The sequence below is a fragment of the Dermacentor silvarum genome, chromosome 6 (genome assembly GCF_013339745.2).
Source record: "Dermacentor silvarum isolate Dsil-2018 chromosome 6, BIME_Dsil_1.4, whole genome shotgun sequence".
NCBI lineage: Eukaryota > Metazoa > Arthropoda > Arachnida > Ixodida > Ixodidae > Dermacentor > Dermacentor silvarum.
This window is the reverse complement of record NC_051159.1, coordinates 97,921,188-97,940,615: the sequence shown is the minus strand read 5'-3', so window position 1 is coordinate 97,940,615 and position 19,428 is coordinate 97,921,188. Positions and strand designations below refer to the sequence as shown.

Here is a 19,428-nt window from a genome sequence, read left to right as displayed (position 1 = left end):
GGGCCCTGCCGTCGCGACAGAACTTGCACGGCAAGTCTGTCTGGAGCACCCCGCGCTGCGCCAACCAGGGCACAGGGTTCTGCCCGTCCACTACCTGCGATACTGGGCCTCTACACAAAGCAGAGGTACACATTATTTGAGCCATCCGAGCTGGCCTGTGGCGGCATGCTGCCGCCGCCAGCGCCGCCCGCAAGGGCGGGCCAGTGGGGGGGCTAGTCGTACCCAACTGCTGGATCTCTTCCTGGAGCACCTTGGAGGGCAGCACCTTGCTGGGCATCACCTTGACCATGAGCAGGGGAGTTGGCCGTTACTGCAGTACTGCCACCAGTGATGAGCGCACTTGGCGTGCTACAGGGGCAGCGCCAGGTTGCTGCGCCTGGGGGAAACACAAGAGCATTGCCTTGTCAAAGCCAAGGTTTCTAAATGAAATGGATGGTGGGGCACAAAGTATCAATCTGGGTGGGTTAGCTAGTAACCAATTTTGGATAAGAACCAAAATAATGCTTGGAGCAGTCTTTGTAACTTCCAATTAATGTAAACAAAATCAATTTGGATTGAATAAATAGATATATTCCAAAGCTTTGTTCAGGAAGAGATACTGACATAGGAATTATGGAATTTCATATTTTCCAGCATTCCTTCACAAGCCACAGAAGCAAGTAAGGAGAGCAGATGCCAGTCTGCTCTCTTCCCGTGCTAGATGCCAGGCAGCTCCTATACTAACAATGCAACGCTGTTGCGTTCGGGTAAGGCAAGGTAAGTGCTGGGGAGTTAGCCGTCAAGCCTAAGCCTTTACAATTATTCGGACAACTCTGTGGCACTGCCAGTGGCCCTACAGACAATGTATAAGGGTGACCTTCGACACTTTACAGCATGCCATGCCATAATTTGGACTCCGACTGCATGACCAGGTGATAATTTGGCCACCGGGTCAAGCATAAATAGAAATATTTTTCAACCGGCGCCTCTTTGAAAGCCAAACTATTATTTTATTTATTTAAAACCAATTTATTTTTGGTATATAAGTGAAATGGAGTAATTGGAGGCGTTCTGCATCCAACCTCTCCAGTTAAACCCCATTAAACTTTAATTACTTACTAGTGAAGCCTAATTCATCTAGTACACACCAACTGCGCCCAAACCGTAGGACAAGCCAAGCCACTAAGTTGTAAATGTTGCACTTGCAATTTGTGTGATTTGTTGTGCGAGTTCAGTTCTGCAAGCTGCGCGTCCGTTATTTTACATTTTAAGTAGCGTCACTGTACCGGGCGACTTCGTCAAGCAGTTTCAAGTGGTGCGAACTTCCCCCTCGATGACTGCACCGATGAAGTCAGTGAGAAAAGCGCCAGACAGTGACTTGCAAAGAAATTCACTATCATTTGGCTATTACAGCGCAGTCAACTTCTGTATTTTGCCAGGAGATGAAGATTCAGTAGAATGCATTGACCGTTCTTTCGTCTCTGTAGTGACAGCATGACAATGGCTGAAATATGTCACTCTTATCCACCATTCATGGCCAGCTGATCCAGTTAACCTGGGCGGAGCGTCGATCTCACCACTGACGAACGAAGTGCGAAAAGCGTGAAAAGGTATAGCATAACAAAAGAAATCGGATTGTCTAGGCCAGGGGTCTCCAAACTTTTTGACCATATGGCTGAATTGGTAATCAATGGTGTTGAGGGTACAACAATGAAAAAAATAAATATTAGTGAAAATAAATTTGTAAGCGGTGGGCCTAGACAAATTTTATTCCAATTATTAGACATGCTTTATTCAAAATAATTACTAATTTAATTAGTTGACTTTCTGGTATAACATCTAGAAAAGGAGGGAAATCACTATTTTAGGATTAGAATTTTGTCTTTACTGCCAAGTCTATGGGTATACAGATCTGAAACATTAAAAAGCATTTGTGGTGAAAAACAAGCTACTTTGCTTGTCCAGGTAGCATGCATTTTTTGTTTTGTTTAGTCATTCTAGCTGCACCAAGCAGATATATACAGGATGTTAAGGTGGTTTAGGAGGCATCAGCAATCTTCACAAAGGGCCTGTTGTTCTACTGGTGAGTCATCTGTCATTACTGCAAGTCTGGTATTTTAAAAAATCTGTGTTGACTTTTGTGCATAGTGTTCACGTGTTATGTGATTACCCACTTTTCCTGCTTCCTGTTTTCTGTGATCGCAGTCATGCAGCCTTATTTGCTATATTTTGCGGTATGCTATTTATGAACAATATTCTCTGCTGTACTGGATACCCGATTCCTTAATAAGACGAGTTACTTCAAGAACATCTCCTGGTGCGCCGAAGCATTTTCAGATAGCACCCTATGCTAATTTCTCGCGTGGTCAAACCTGCTTCAAAAATACTGCGACTTAGCCATTAATAAATTACTTGATAGATAATCAACCAAATCATGAAGCCCTAAAAGTAAGCCTTTCATCACAGGTGGTTACAAGTGATTTAAGGTGGAACTTCCTATGTACATAATAACCACATTGTGCAACACAGATCGCATTGAGCTAACAAGCCTTCTAGAGCATGTAGGAACCTCACAATATTTAAAGAGAAGAGATGAATTAAAATGGCACATACAGCAACAATGTGTGACAGAATTGAAACAAGGCACGACGCGCAATATGCAAGGGAATTGCCAAGGCTTTAGAAGAACTATAGTAGCCGCTGACTACCACATATAATATATGAGACACTGTACATTCAGAATGACACCATTCGGAACGGATACGAATTGCAACATATTAAAGCAGAAGCAGATGATTAACAAAAATATGAAAGGAAATAATCACGGCAATAAATAAACGTGGAGTAGGATTCTCAGCAAAAAAAAAAAAATTCAGGACAGACTAACATTTACATATTTACGTTAGCATAGTCGCATATTTGCATTGTTAACATACGTATAAACGGGGAAGCATGTGATGAAAGTAATATGCCGCACAGTGCATGAAGCAGCATGTACGTATATTTTAATGCATCGGAATTGCGTCCCGTTGCCAAGATGTAGGACGAGGCTAATGGGAGTGATGGACCTGATGCTCTGACTTATTTATTTTAGTGAACTGTGGCGGCAAGCCTGATAAGTCAATAAACAAGGAACTCCAGGTGTTTGTCAGGTAAACTAGCTCTGTATCTCGACTTCTTATTTTTCATCCTGAAGAAAGTTTGCTAACTAAGGTAGGTATTTCAAAATTGATATGTTCCTGCAGGTAAATTGCTTTAAGTTTGGCAACTGTTCAAAGCCTAGTAATTTGTAGAAATTGATTAGATGTTCTTCTTTGTACTTGTACTTCAACATGTCATTTGAAAGCAGTTCAATTACTTCTAATTGTAAGGAGCCTGGCAGTGCATCCACATCGCAGCTAAATGAATTTTGGAACAATTATAGTTCCTCCTTCGTGGCGTCAAGGTCAGACAATTTCACGCTAAACTGTGCCTGCAGATCGCCGAGGATTCTTGTTGCAAATAGGGAAGGAAATGCCGTATTAGTATCCACACTAATCCCCGAACAACAGTGGAAATGCTCCCACTTGCGATTTTGACCCTGTTTCTCAAAATATTGCAGTTTTGCCCTGCAGCATTTAATGTCCATGTACTGGTCATGAATGAGGAAGCTTCACATTGCGGTATTTTATGGTGTCTGTTAAGTCAATGCAAATGGGCAATTCAGAGCCACTCGCAACTGGACAGTAGTGGGTTGGGGCGATCCTTCTGTGCAAAGAAGCCTTTATTTCTTCCCTAAGGTCAAAAAAACAACACAAAACCTTTTCGACAGCTCTGCCATCGAAATCATGTGTGGTACATCCCATCTACAAACTCCAATACCATCGTCTTTAGAAATTTATGGAAATGGCAGCATTCAGCCCATGCAACCATATAACATCAGCAGATAAAACAACAGGTTTCAGAACACAGGACCTGCCCACTTATTTCTCCACAGTGGGTGTGCTCATGAATCATGCAGTGCAATAACATAAGCTTTGAGTATCCACCAAGTTCAGCAGCTTTTGTTATTATATTTACTCCATTGTAACTAGAGTTATTGCATGATTTTCGTTGATTGAACTTGACCCTCGCGTTACATTCGAATAACGGCAAAATTGACAATTAAAAAAATATATATATTCTAAATTCCGCAGTTTTTAACATTATGTTGGCAACCTGTACCTTTACGTCTCAATTCAATTCAGAGCAATGTCGACCGAAGTCAAAACTTCTTTTTTGTTAGAATCGATGGCAGTTTCGCTGTGCTTGTGGCTGGTGTTAAGGTTACGGTACTGCATTACCCTGCAGCCTTTAGCGCTTCGACTATGTTCATTCGCAATGTTATGGCGACGCAGAGAGTTCGCGATGACAGTCACTTCGAGAGACGAGTAATTTTGATGGCCGAGGAGTGGGGAAACTCCGCCATGGCTCAGCGGCTCGATGTCGATGAGTCAACAATTTCTGGATGGTGGCACCAATGGGAGGCCCTTTGTAAATGCGGGGCCGGTCGGAAGGGCCTCGTAGTGGCCTGGTACTGTCCCCGAGTGAAATGATGCTGCTGTATTTTAAGAAGTACATAATTTCAAACGAGCTCAACCGCACGGTGACTTGATTCTTGGGCGATCACTTTCGGAAATAGTTTTGCTTTCACAAGACTTTGCTCCTTTCAGCACCGAACCCCTCGGAGTATATGGCCAACAGCACTCTTGGCACTGATAACAAGCTTGGCACAGCGCCAGAAACCCTTGTCGGGGACGCTTTCGGTGCCAAGTGATGTGAAATTTTGCGAAACAAAACTATCTCTCAAAGTAATTGCCCGGGAATACCGCCCAAGGAAAGCTCTGTGTGCTTCTCAGACGACGATAAGTGAAGAGAACTGGTTTCCGAATTGATTCCTTGAATAAAGGTCCCATTTCACTTTCTGTTCATCTCGCATTACATTCGCAGTTTTGTTTTTCTTATTTCACGGATTGAAAAGTTGACCCTTGTGCTACAATCGCAGTTGCGTTATATTCGAGTAAATACGGTATTTGCCCTATACGGCCTTTTCTTTTTTCTCCGGACATGTTTTTGCCCATTAATTTTTACAGATTTTAGTTTGCCCCACTACATGCTGCACGTGGACACAATTTTATTTAATTCTTTAAAGATGCCCTGCCCTGTTACCGTACCATGCATATAGTGGGCTGAAGCATGCTGTGGACTGAAGAAATGAGCTTAACTCTATGTACAGCTGTTTACATGCTGTAGCTTCGCGGGTGAACGCTCTCTGGGCCCAGTGTGCCTGGGTGAAGTCCCGAGTTTTGCTGTGTCTATTGAAGTGATGTCTGGAGCTACCTAATCGGAGTGTCCCATGCTTATCACGCCATGGTCGCATGCCACCTCTGGTTCATTGGCACTGCCTCGGACGAGGTGGCGCAATGGCACAATCTCGTAAGTGCAGTGAAGGTGGCTTCCATTGAAAAGCACAGTAACAAAAGATTTTGTCAAGAAGACCTGCTCGCAGGTGGAGGCTTTGAGGAGGCTTATCGGGGAAAGGCGCCCGCCTGCGGGCCAGCCGTCATGAGAGGGGCCACCGCAGGCTCCGGACCAGTCAGGACCCCTGGTCTAGGCCAAGGGCAAGCGTATGTGTGCAGAGCAACGCGTTGCAAACTTCGGTCGCATTTTCGAACGACCACTTTCGAATATACTTTTACTTTCGTGATTAGCAACGGACGTGTCGACGGGTGATAGCGTTTCCAACGCTGAATTGTAAGGAAGCTTTAGCTCGGGGCCAACTCCGATGCCGCATATTTGAATACATGTAAAACGCAGAAATGCTCTTATGAGACAATTTCGGGGCTCGGGGCTTTAAAAAAGTGCTACTTACATATTAGTGGTACATTTCACGGCAGTGTGTAATATACAGTAGACTTCCGTTAATTCAACTACGATTAATTACATTTTTTGGTTAATTCGATCCAAACTAACCGAAGGTCCCAGCCGCCGCCCATGCATCTCTATGGGCTCGAACTTTTAACTTTGTAATACCTAAAATAGACCTCCACCAAATAATGCGAACTTGACCAGTCAGCATGTAGTATGTGCCTGACCTCTATGGCACCTTTTCTTTTTTCTGAAAATTGTGTGCGCAGTACAATTGAAAACGAAACCAAAACCGTGTTCACAATGTTTGTATGCTTTACCGCATAAAACGGCTGTATTGCGGTCGAATTGACATAAGTCGACTGTATCAACTTTGCTTTATATGTTTTATCAAGTGTAGTTTACAGAGTTGTAAACTTCATGAGGTACGGACGTAATATATTGACTTAATTTTTTTCACATTAAATGAAGGTCCTAGAGCTGCTCTAAACCCTAGGAAAAAGCTAATGCTAGTGATCCAAGTAAAAATTCAATGCTGTTGCAGACTTCAAAGAAAAGAAAAAACAAGCGAGACAACAGTACTTCAAGGTAACCCTTCCGAACCTTCTTACAAGTAATCAGCAAAGATTCTGGAGATATTTTCACCTGAGCACGTCCGCTGCGTCCACACCCTCGCCAGAAGAAAACACCACCAGAGCAAATGAAGTTAATGATTTTTTTCATTCAGCGATTAAAGAAGATAATATCTTTCTACCTCCCCTTGGAACGGCTACTAATGCGAGTATTGGTCCCATAGACATCACTGACACCGGAATTCTTAACCTCCTATTAAAACTAGATTCCAAAAAGGCTAATGGCCCTATGACATTCCTAATATATTCTCAAAATTATGCGGAATTATGTAGGACGTACCTCGGCCTGATTTTTCCCAAATCACTTTTAACTTCCAAACTACCAGACCGATTGGAAAGTCGCTGAAATAATTCCAATACACAAATCGGGAGACACAGACATGCCGTCTTATTTCAGGGCAATATCATTAACAAGCACATCCTGTAAGTTGCTCGAGCATATAATTCTGAAATATATCACTAATTTCCTTGAAACCGGCTCCGAGAGAAGAGATAGCAGAACAGCGACCTTTCAATCGGCTGGCTGGCCACGACGAAGATACGCACATTCTGGCGTTCACAGAAGCCGGTCAAATTGATATATTACTTGACATAGCTAAAGCATTTAATTGTTTGCCACATAAAAATAATAGCAAAACTAGAAACTGTGCTTGGAAAAGGGGCAATAACCACCTGGATTAAAAACTTTTTATTAGACAGATCCCAATTCATAGTAATAGAAAATATGCCATCTAAAAATGTACCAGTAACATCTGGAGTTCCGCAGGAATCTGTGCTTGAGCCCCCAGTCAGGGTTTCGTCAGGGTTTCCGTTGAGCTAATGCATTTTCGCAACCGATTTTTCTGATGAATTGAGGCCTCAGAGTTCGATTTTTTGGACTAAATCGCTTTTTCCGAGCCAGGCTACCTGATCTTGGAGGCCACCATGTTGGATTTTCCGCTGGCTTGGCATCCAGTGGCTTGCTCTATAGCCTCCAAGATTGGGAGGCGCATGCGCCCTTCTCTAGTCTTGGAGGCCATGCCTGCTCTTCCTTGGCTGACAAAACACTCCAGAAGACATCACTTTTTTTTCTTTTTGCGGTCAGCACTATCATCATAATCATTTATTGTGTGATCTGTTTTAGATGTTCATCTCGGTGATTGGCACCACCTCCTGAGCCTTCGCGAGAGCCAAGCGGTGCGAAGCTCATTTCTTCGATCTCCATGGCGAACTTCGTTGACCGAGATCGCCAACGCGGTGACGCTTGTGTAGACTGTACACGGAGATGTCACTGTTGCGCAAATCCAAGCAAGTCTGATCCTCTCCATGCATAGTATGAGGCAGGGCATTATTAGAGATTTGTTTAAGCCCCACTAAGCAGCTCAATATTTTTTCTTTTCTTTTTTTTTTTTGTGCGGCGGAACGAGTTTTTCGGACAATTTTTCGGTCCCCGTGAGGTCCGTGAAATTGGTCGGCGACTGTATGGAGCACCCTAACCTAAGAGTCGCACGTTGCTGCCAGCCGGAAACTTCGGATTTTCCGGCTAGAGCCGCATGGGCTATTCAAATTATCCGGTAGAATTTGCATTGCAAATGACGGGACTGCTCAAATTCTTCGAATTAACCAAGGTTTTACTGTATTTATAGTTTAATCACTTGATTGCCTTTCTTTTTTTTTTGCTTGCTAAGTTTTATTGTACGCTTTCTTGTTTTATGTTCAAATTAAGTGTATACATACTACTCAGTGAACCTTTTTTCTGTCATGTATGCTCCTGTATAAAGCGTTGCAAATCGCATGCATAAATATGTGTGGAATATGTATGTTGCGATTGCATAACCCTATGCATATACAGTAAAAGCTCGTTAATTCGAATTTCGCGGGGACGCCCAATGAGTTCGAATTAAACCAAAATTCGAACTAACGAAATTCATTGAAAAAACAGCAGGAATTGAGACCGGGTTGTTGGAAAATCACTCAAAATATTTACTTGCGAAAATAATCCGTGATCACTGTCTGTTTCTCTTCTTTGAATGCGATCGCCATAGCCTTGTTTTCCAACGCGCGAACGTGGCAGAAAGCATCCTCTGCGTCTTCCTCGAAGCTGAAGAATAGACACACGACACGCATAGCCTCCATTAGTTCCAAAGCTGAGGGCCGCGTGGGTGCATCATCCTCTTCGTCATCCGCACCTACATCGACGACGGGCGCTTCTCCACTAGTCACCTGCGCGATTATATCATCGTCGGTGATTGTGCCGCAGACCGCTGCACAGCGATCTGCATCGACGTAGTCGTCGAAGGTCACGTCCTCCAGCGCATCCCGCAATCCGGCAGGAATGACCACGGCCTCGCGCTCGTCGGGCTCGCAAGCTGTGCCCTCATTGGTCACACAAAAGCCACTGTGGAGGAAGCAATTGGCAACAGTTGTTGCCGTGACCTGATCCCAGGAACGCACCAACATATGCAAGGCCGTGAGCAGCGTCACATCGTAGCGACACGGCACCGAACGACTTCGTAGCTCTGACGTACACGAGGCCTAGCGACTGAATGTGCGGCACACAAAGGACACGGAGACTACGCAGACACGTCCGACACGAACCGCCACACGATGCGGAAGAGCGAGCGCAATGACGACAATGACGCCTAAAGCCCCTCAATTTTTATTGAGGGGCTTTAGTGACGCCGCTGCGCTCGCGCTATCTATCGTTGAGCCTTGAAAGCTTGCGGCGGCAGTATAAAATACCACCACGCAGCGGCGCGCAGTTCGAATTATCGATAGAGGAGCCGATGCGCGCGTGAACTAACGAGTTGGTTAACCCATAGACGCCTATATATTGTGGCCGGATCATGACCATCAGTTCGAATTAACCCGAAAGTTCGAATTAATGAGGAGCGAATTAACGAGCTTTCACTGTATATGTATACATATATATATTCTAAAGGTGTTTATTCGGCAGAGCTTGGAGCAGCGAAATGTCAACGGTCAGCGCAGTAACAGCTTCCAAGCACGGGAGCCGTTGCCGATCAAGAGCAATCGACCCACTAGTGTTTTGATCCAGTAGCGTATCTCTTCTTCGCTACAATCACCCCCGGGAGCGATAAGGGAGCCGTCGGGCAACCAAACAGTTCGTCACGATGAGCGGGTCGTAGTAAGGCTTTAGACGGTCGACATGGACAACGTCTCGTCCACAGCGGCGCATGTCTGAAGATGGCTCTACTGGTTCTATTACACAGTTCACAGGAGATGCGCGTTCGATGACACGATAAGGGCCTTCATACTTCGGAACCAGTTTTGATAAGAGGCCAGGGGCAGTGAAAGGGAATGAGAGCCACACGAGCGCTCCCGGATCGAAGGTGACCGTGAAAGTGGCGTCACCGCAAGTGCTCTTCTGGCGCTCTTTATCTTCGGTAGTAAAGGCCCATGCGAGGTTGCGGCACTCTTCTGCATGTCTGACCGTGGCCGAAATAGGCACAAACTCGGATGCATCCGGCCGATACGGCAGAATTGTGTCGATGGTGTGCGAAAGGTGCCGACCATACAGTAAGAAATAGGGTGAAAACCCAGTGGTGGTCTGCGTAACGGTGTTATACGCATAGGTTACGAAGGGTAGGATGGCGTCCCAGTTCATGTGGTCGGAGGTGACGTACATTGAAAGCATATCACTGAGCGTACGGTTGAAGCGTTCCATGAGGCCATTTGTTTGAGGGTGGTATGCCGTAGTTGTGCAATGAACGTGGCACTCTTTGAGAATGGCTTCAACTACCTCCGCCAGGAAGACGCGTCCGCGATCGCTGAGCAGTTCTTGAGGTGGACCATGCCGCAGAACGAATCAGCGAAGCAGGAATGTGGCAACATCGCGCGCCGTAGCTGCCGGAAGGGCGGCCGTTTCGGCGTATCGTGTGAGGTGATCGACTGCAACAATGGCCCAGCAGTTACCAGCTGATGTCAAAGGAAGTGGTCCATACAGATCGATTCCAACACGGCCGCACGGCCAGTTAGGGCAGGGTAGAGGCTGCAGACCAGCTGGCAAGAGCTGGGGTGAAGATTTCTGGCGCTGGCAATCGGGGCATGAGCGAACAAACTTTCGAACGTAGTTGTACATTCCTCGCCAGTAGTAGTGTTGTCGGAGGCGCTGGTGGGTTTTGAAAAGTAGCGAGTGTGCACACTGTAGATCAGAGTGGAACGATGCGTAGATTTCAGAACGGAGGCTTCGAGGTACTACTAATAACCTCTGGCGGCCGTCAGAGGTGTAATTGCGTATGTCGGTGAAGCAGGTCGTTGCGAATGGCAAAATGGCGAGCTTGACGGCGCAACGCACGAGTGGTTAGCTACGATGACGGATCAGCAAGGAAGTCTATGATGGAGGCAATCCAGGGGTCCTTGCGCTGCTCGGAAGCGATGGTCCAAATGTCGATGGAAGAAACGTCAGGCTGGGATAGTGAGCAGCATGCATTGTTGTCAGGCAAGGGAGAACGTGAGAGGGCATCAGCATGCTGGCGTCCGTTGCGGTAGAGTACGCGGATATCGTAATCCTGCAAGCGAAGTGCCCAGCGGGCGAGACGGCCTGAGGGATCCTTCAATGACGACAGCCAGCATAATGCATGGTGGTCCGTGACGACATCAAATTGGCGACCATACAAACAGGGCCGGAACTTAGTAAGTGCCCAAATGATCGCCAGGCATTCTTTTTCCGCGACGGTGTAATTGGTCTCGGCCTTAGTAAGCGTACGGCTTGCATATGCCACAACATATTCAGGAAAGCCTTGTTTACGTTGCGCTAGGACAGCGCCGAGGCCAACACCGCTGGCATCCGCGTGTACCTCAATAGCTGCTGTTGGGTCGTAGTGGCGCAAGGAAGGAGACGTCAGCAAACGACGGAGCTTTGTGAATGCTTCGTTGCACTCGGATGACTACGAATGGAGGGGTCTCTCTTCTTTGCTACAATATATATATTTTTTTCTTCTCATTGTGTACAATGTACCCTCAATATGCCCGCCTGTTATGCTCTATGTTATCATCTAGAGCGGCAATATTGTAAATAAATACCCTATTTTCTCGCATATAACCCGCACCAAAAAGAAAAAAATTGCCTAAAAAGTGGGGGTGCAGGTTATCCACGAATATTCGAGAAGGGAGGGGTTTGGGGTCGGCTTCATGGCAACGCGCGGCCTGCTGTGCAAAGTCCGCATGCCAATCAACATCGACATAAGTTAAGCCAATAAGAGGCCAACACAGGTTATAGCCACATCCACATCCATAGTCCGGTAAGATGCTTTTCGCACTGCTTTTCGCACGAGTCAGGTGCCCCCATGAGTGTGTCTCGGCGGCAGTCTTTTACAGTGAAAGAGAAACTGAAGATCGTCGCTGCTGCTGAAAAAATTGGCAACAGAGCTGCTGCGAGAAAGCACGACTGTCGACGAGTCCTGCATTCGCGACTGGCGGAAGAAAAAAGAGGCTCTCGAAACTGCAAACAAGAACAGGCGAGCGTTTCGCGGCCCGAAGACTGGCGCGTACCCCTAGCTCGAGATGCAGCTTGCCAAACTGATTGAGGAGCGAAGGAGTCGTGGCCACGCTGTGTTCACATAGATGGCGCAGATGGAAGCCCTGAAGCTGACCCGGGAAATCAATATTTCACACGAGTTTCGTGTGAGCCGTGGATGGGTACAGCGCTTTATGGCCAGGCATGGATTTTCGATGCGGCGGCGAACTACCATGTGCCAGCGGCTTCCCGAAGCTTACGAGGAGAAACTGCTCAACTTTCAACGTTACGTCATCGGACTTAGGAAACAGCACAACTATTTACTATCTCAGATAGGAAAAGCTGACCAAACTCCGGTATATTTTGAGATGCCAATGGAAACGACTCTGGAAAAAAAAGGGCTCAGAATCTGTTAGCGTGCCGACTGGCGGGAACACCAAGCTTCGTTGCACAGTGATGTGTGCTTTGGCCGACGGCACCAAACTGCGCCCGTATGTGATATTCAAGCGCAAGACCCTGCCAAGTACAGTGTAGACCGCTTATAACGTAAGTCGCCGGAGTCGCGAATATCCGCACTATAACCAAAACAACAATTTTTAAGGCCCGCACATAAGCAAAACATGTGCACCGAGCCGCCACGCATATGCGACAGTCGAGGAATGCGGCTAGAACGTTTGCATTCAATTTACAGTCGAATCTCGCTAATTCGAACTAAATCACGCGGCGGCGCCTCCGACCGGCATTGCTCCGGCACCGCCATAGAGTAAAAGCTTTGGAGAGACCCCTCAATGTCGCGCGCGAACAAAAAGAAGAAAAAAAAAATTGCGGCGGAAATTTCACCCTCTCTCAAATGGCAAGGTCGCCGATTCTGCTTTGCGTCGGAACATGCGTGTACGTGCCAACGTCTCAGCCACGATACCGTAGCCACGCGTAGAAAATGGCAGTGAACCCTTCTTTCTCCTTTATGCTTCCTCTACTTTCTAGTCACGTGTTGATCTCGCACGCTGCGGCTACGGCGCAGAGGGAAGCAGCGGCGCTGTCCCAGGCCAGCCAACGAAACTGCCCACGCCGGCTTCCCGATAACGGCAGAAAACGAAACTTCGGGAAGCTGGCACCGGGCCGGCTGGAGTGGCGGCGCCGGCACGGCGGCGGGTGCGCACGGTGACACTCGAAAGTGAGGGAGCTACGAGGGAGGGCAAGGGGAGCCACCGAAGTTGCGGAGTTGCCGAGGTGAAATCCGCTTCCCTGCCGCCCTCTTCCCTCACATTCCACGGTCTCCGCGCGTGCCATTCACCGTGCTGTGACGGCGCCGCCCGCTCCTTGAAGTTTCGTTTACTGCCGTTATCGTGAAGCGAGCGTTGGCCGGCGTTGGCAGTTTCGTGGCCCTCGCTCGCTGCGCGCGCCGTTATATTTCATGACTCGCACTCAAGATTCTGGTTTCAGCCTCACTGGCTGTTCGTTCACACCACGTGCCTTTCTCCTCCACTTTGTCTCTCTTCCTCGAGCACTCCTTGGGGTGCCCATTTGAGGGGAGCGTTCGCAGTCTCCGCTGACTTCCGTACTCCCAGGCAGCCGCACTGTAACCGGTATTTCGTTTCCTGCAACTGCACTATAAGCGATAAGTGTATACATGGAGTGCTATGGGAAAATTAACGGGAGTCCGAAAAGACCGCACTATAAGCGGTTACGTTATAAGTGGTCTATACTGTACACCATTGCCCCCGGGAATTGTGGTGCGGGCGTAAGACAATTCCTGGATGAACAGTGACCTCATCATTGACTGGATTCGAACAATTTGGGAAAAAAGACCAGGTGCATTGTTGGCACGCCGGTCGATGCTGGTGCTGGACTCCTTCCGAGGCCATTGCACTGATGTGGTGAAAGCTCGCCTCGCTGATAACGGCACAGACCTTGTAATACCTGGCGGAATGACTTCCATGCTCCAACCAGTTGACGTGTGTCTCAATAGGCCATTCAAGGCACACGTGAAGTGGCTATATGCCCAGTGGATGGCTGACGGTCTTTATGCCCTCACACCGACGGGAAGCGTGCGAATGCCAGGTATTGAACTGCTGTGCCAGTGGATCGTAGATGCGTGGGGACGATCCCGGCCGATATGGTGCGCAAAAGTTTCAAAAAAATGTGCCATAAGCAATAGCTTAGATGGTTCCAAAGACGATTAAGTCTTTGAGAGCGGCGACGAAGCCTCGGATGGCAGTAGTGAATCGAACGACAGCACTGACGACATTGCGGCGGTCGTTTTGAAATCAATTTTTTGAAAACGAAATGATGACTGCACATAGTTGTAACCTTCCTAGTCCTCATTTTTTCAGATAAATGTGCGGGTTATACGTGAGGTTTTTTTTTCTTTTTCGTGGAGTTCGAAGTTAGGGGTGCGGGTTATATGCAAGGGCGGGTTATACGCGCGAAAATACCGTATTAAAAAGAGCCATGACAAGTTTCACAGTGCTGAAAATAATATACAAGCTTTTCTACAGCCAATTTCAGTTTCGTTTCCCAGGAGGATACTGTGTCGTGACGTATGTGGTCACGTGGGAGCAGGACATTACGATGTGTCGCTTGGTCGTCCACTGCTGCTACATTGGCTCTCACAATGAGTAGCAGCATACGATCGAACCAGAATAAGTGTCAAAAGATCGCAATTCACTGCTCCCACATACTGTGAAAGCGACACGCGTGATAATAAGGTGACTGTTGTGGTGATGGACAATCACAGGTGGTGCATCCATGTGAATGTGGGGCTTGAACTTTGACAAGCTTACAGTAAATTCATTTCTGAAGTCAAGTATTTTGCTAACATTTCAGGACTATGTGCAACGTTAAAGGTAAAAAGAAGGCTCACCGGTTTGGCTTGAGGTGGTTGAGTGACTTGCAATGGTGACGCAGCGATGTTGGTTATCACTGGAGGGGAACTTGGTGCAGCTGCCATAGTGGCAGGAATACTCTTGGCTGCAAAAAAAGAAAGGGATGTGTTTTAGCACAGGAACAGACGCAATGGAGCCTACGCAAAATTGGCAACAACAAAAGCATGATGCTGGTGTGCAACACTTTTTGTTTTCATTCAGCACAGTCGAATCCCTGCACAACGAATATTGGTTCAATAAAATTTCCAGCAAATGAATGTTTTTTTTTTATTCACTGTCAGGAGGAGGAGAGAAAGAAAGAAGGCAGGGATGTTGACCAGAAATGCGTGTGGTTGGCTACCCTACTCTGGGGGATGGGAAAGAGGGAATAGAAAGAGGAAGAACACGGTGAGCTTGTGCATGCACGCGGAGGGCCTGAGCAAGTCAAAGGTGTTTACATAGGCCAGTCACCCTCAAGAACGTCAAGAGTGCCTTCACAGCTTTGTGGGCCGATGAGCAATGGGTATAGTCTTCAAGTAGCACCTCCATGGACAATGGCCAATATCCAGTCATCACAATGCGATAGATAATGTTTGTCTTTCTGGCTGAAATCGATGGCAGTGGCACAATAAATGCTCGTTCTCTTCGCCGCCGCAGACGTCACACGCAGTACTGCTGGTCACACCAATCAAAGCAGTGTATGCCTTCGTGAAAGCCACTCCCAGCCAGAGCTGGTATAGACGTGATGCCTCACGTCGGTGAAGCAAGCCTGGGTGGAAAGTCGGAGTTGGAGCGAAGGGTTCAGTTTGTGTAACCTTGTACGCCTTATATTTGAGGTATTCCACTCTGTTAAAGAGAGTTTGCGTGCCATGTGACGGAGCTGCCTTGCAGCGTCTCTCCTGGAAAGAGGAATGGGAACGCTGTACAGTTGTTCTTGATGTGACTCTTGGGCAGCTTTGTCCGCATGATCATTTCCACTGATCCCACAATGGCCAGGTAGCCACTGGAAAATAATTTCGTGGTCTTTCTGTTTGACGTCGTGGTGAAGTTTGACAATTTTGTACGTTAGCTGTAGTGATCTCCACATCGGAGAACTGTCTGCATACTGTGTAAAGCTGGTCTCGAGTTGGAAAACATGGCCTATGTACCAGGACTCTCTGGTAAATAAATTGGAATGCATGGCGCAGAGCCGTGAGTTCGGCAGCTGTGGACGTTGTGACATGCGACATCTTGAATCGTAGTGTTACTCCTCTTGTCGGTATAAACACAGCACCACCAGACAGTGTCCGATAGAAATTAATGTACCAATATTACTGCCACAACAAAGTTTGTGATGGGTTAATTTTCGTTTCAACAACAAACTTTTCACAGAGCAAATTTGTAAACTGCCACACCTGAAAGAAAACAAAAAGACATACTCGAGAGCTGTTTGTCATTGCCAACACTGTTCACAAAATGGTGACCGCAGAATAAAATGCATGCATTCACTGTCTTTGAGCATCCATGAAAACAGCATTGGCAATAGCCGTACAACAGCCTAGCATCAGGGCCAGTGTTATTGCCATTGTCTTCACAAGATGGCAACAGAAGTTTTCATGCCATTGGCAATGATTACTAATGATAGAGTCAACGACCGATTTTCCGAATGCCTGATTTTTCGGGCATGCCCAATAATTCGCACACTTTCGCAGCACTGCCACATACACTATAGAGTCAATGTATAGATAAGGACATCTGGAATTTCAGATGCAAAACCCTTCACCATCTAATTTTCTGGACTTTTTGCCATGACCGCAGGTCTGAAATGGCGTTATAGAAGCCACTACTGCGCCATTTTGATTATCTCGCCGCCTCGAATAGGCACTCTTGCACGCCGTAGCCACCCCCACGGCAACGCTAGGCCTACCTGCTTCGACGTTCGCTACCAAGCTTCTTGCTGTTCGGTGTCGCGTTTTTCATTGAAATAAATCCCCGCTGTCAGCAATGGCACTCACTAAGCCTTTGTAATCATTGCCAATGGCTTTGCCAGCTTCGCCTCAATACAAAAGTGTTACGCAGTGAAGCATACCAATAGTGGGAAGGGGCAATTGCCACAGGTCACAGTATGTACAGTGAAAGCTCGTTAATTCGCACCTCATTAATTCGAACTTTCGGGTTAATTCGAACTGATGGTCATGGTCCGGCCACAATATATAGGCGTCTATGGGTTAACCAACTCGTTAGTTCACGCGCGCATCGGCTCCTCTATCGATAATTCGAACTGCGCGCCGCTGCGTGGTGGTATTTTATACTGCCGCCGCAAGCTTTCAAGGCTCAACGATAAATGGCGCGAGCGCAGGCGTCACTGTCGTCATTGCGCTCGCTCTTCGCATCGTGTGATGGTTCGTGCCGGACGTGTCTGCGTAGTCTCCGTGTCCTTTGTGGGCCGCACATTCAGTCGCTAGGCCTCGTGTACGTCAGAGCTACGAAGTCGTTCGGTGCCGTGTCGCTACGATGTGACGCTGCTCACGGCCTTGCATATGTTGGTGCGGGCCTGGGATCAGGTCACGGCAACAACTGTTGCCAATTGCTTCCGCCACAGTGGCTTTTGTGTGACCAATAGCTTGCGAGCCCGACGAGCGCGAGGCCGTGGTCATTCCTGCCGGATTGCGGGATGCGCTGGAGGACGTGACCTTCGACGACTACGTCGATGCAGATCGCTGTGCAGCGGTCTGCGGCACAATCACCGACGATGATATAATCGCGCAGGTGACTGGTGGAGAAGCGCCCGTCGTCGATGTAGGTGCGGATGACGAAGAGGATGATGCACCCACGCGGCCCTCAGCTTTGGAACTAATGGAGGCTATGCGTGTCGCGTGTCTATTCTTCAGCTTCGAGGAAGACGCAGAGGATGCTTTCTGCCACGTTCGCGCGTTGGAAAACAAGGCTATGGCGATCGCATTCAAAGAAGAGAAACAGACAGTGATCACGGATTATTTTCGCCAGTAAATATTTTGAGTGATTTTCCAACAACCCGGTCTCAATTCCTGCTGTTTTTTCAATGAATTTCGTTAGTTCGAATTTTGGTTTAATTCGAACTCATTGGGCGTCCCCGCGAAATTCGAATTAACGAGCTTTTACTGTATTCCTTAAACATGCGTGCACCCACCGTCTCTTGTCACAGTTTGAGCACTGATACATCTAATATGTGTACTAGCAGGCCTTCAGTGCGATTTTGGACGTGCCTGTGGCGATTTGAGCCCTTCCGGGCAGTAAAAGGCATGCATTAATTTTTTTTTTTTTCGGATTGCCAGATTTTTCTGACGTTTTTGTGGTCCTAGGGAGTCCAAAAAATCAGACGTTGACTGTACACTGCTTTTATTACGAAAGCTCATTCAAATGATACATTATTTTACACGTTAAACTAGCAGCAACACAGTCAAATTGCATGTTTCCATAATTTTTCTGGGTGAATCAACTGGAAGCTACTGTTGGCATGCAATTACTGTTTACAACAGGCTCTCATGATGTAATCTATAGCTTCATTGAAGCGCATGCAGACGACATAGCAATGGTGCACCTGATAATGCAATAGCTGTGCCATATTGCTGCCTACCAGCAAGCGTAAGCCAGCCGGAAATTTGACTTTTGGAATTAAAACTTTCTGTATCAGTAAACCATTAAATGCTCCATGATTATTTGTACGTTTCACGTGTACGAAATTCCAAGACAAAATATTTTACGAGCACCGTCAATTTTATTGTTGCTGGATTCAACCCATATTTGAGCAAGAAAGTTAATAAATAAAAGCAATATTAGTTTTGGAAAACAGTCAACGAACAATTTTTCGGACACCTTCGCGGCACCGCCACGTAGCCCATAGAGACAAAGTATAAAAACGTCTGAAATTTTGTACGCTGTGGGAATCCTCGGGTCCCACGACCGCCGCACGCGCAGCGAACGTCGCGTCAGGCACATCTTTCCTTTCGCGGGCAGCGCACGGGAATCTCAAGCGCTATCAGCGCCACCGGGTGGGTCATGTGAGATTCCGCTGACATCGCCCAGCTCTCTTTGGTTTCCAGCAAGCGGCAATAGCGGAAGTCTCCACTGCAGCTCCCGTTTTCCCGCAAGGGTTAGTCAACCGCATGCCACCCGTATTCCCGAGTAGGTAAGTCGGAAGCCCTTCTTTACCTAGTGTATTATTCTCTTCGAGAGAACCCTCAGCGATGTCAACTATAGCTAGCTGGCCCGCTCGAAGTGTTAGTTGCAGTCGTAATAAATGCTTTTCGAGTGTACGCGTGGTTGTCGTCTATTGTTTCCTTGAGCCTGTACCGGACCGCGGTTGATGGGCAGGCATGCGCCAACTGCGGGACTCGGTGTGTCGAGGCAGAGAGCCGTTGCCATCCCCCTTTATTACGACAATGCTGAAACCCTTTGCTGACCGATTTTTCCTGACTTTTTGCCATGACCACAGGTCCGGAATATCACTAATCGAAGCCACCATCACAGCCATTTTCATTATCTTGCAGCTTCAGACCAGCACTCTCATGTACGGAATCCAGTAGCAGCCGTAGTCACTACCACAGCAAAGCTAGGTCTAGCTACTTCGAGGTTCGCTACCAAGGTTCCT

General features: G+C 47.2%; 1 protein-coding gene across 1 annotated transcript in view; it reads right to left on the bottom strand.

The window, feature by feature from the left end:
* Positions 1 to 19,428, bottom strand: part of LOC119456797 (uncharacterized) — an 83,363-nt gene that overhangs the window by 49,293 nt on the left and 14,642 nt on the right. Inside the window, 5 exon segments of the mRNA XM_049669079.1 lie at positions 5 to 93; positions 96 to 110; positions 223 to 295; positions 297 to 376; positions 14,819 to 14,925. Coding sequence (XP_049525036.1) covers positions 5 to 93; positions 96 to 110; positions 223 to 295; positions 297 to 376; positions 14,819 to 14,925 — 364 coding nt within the window.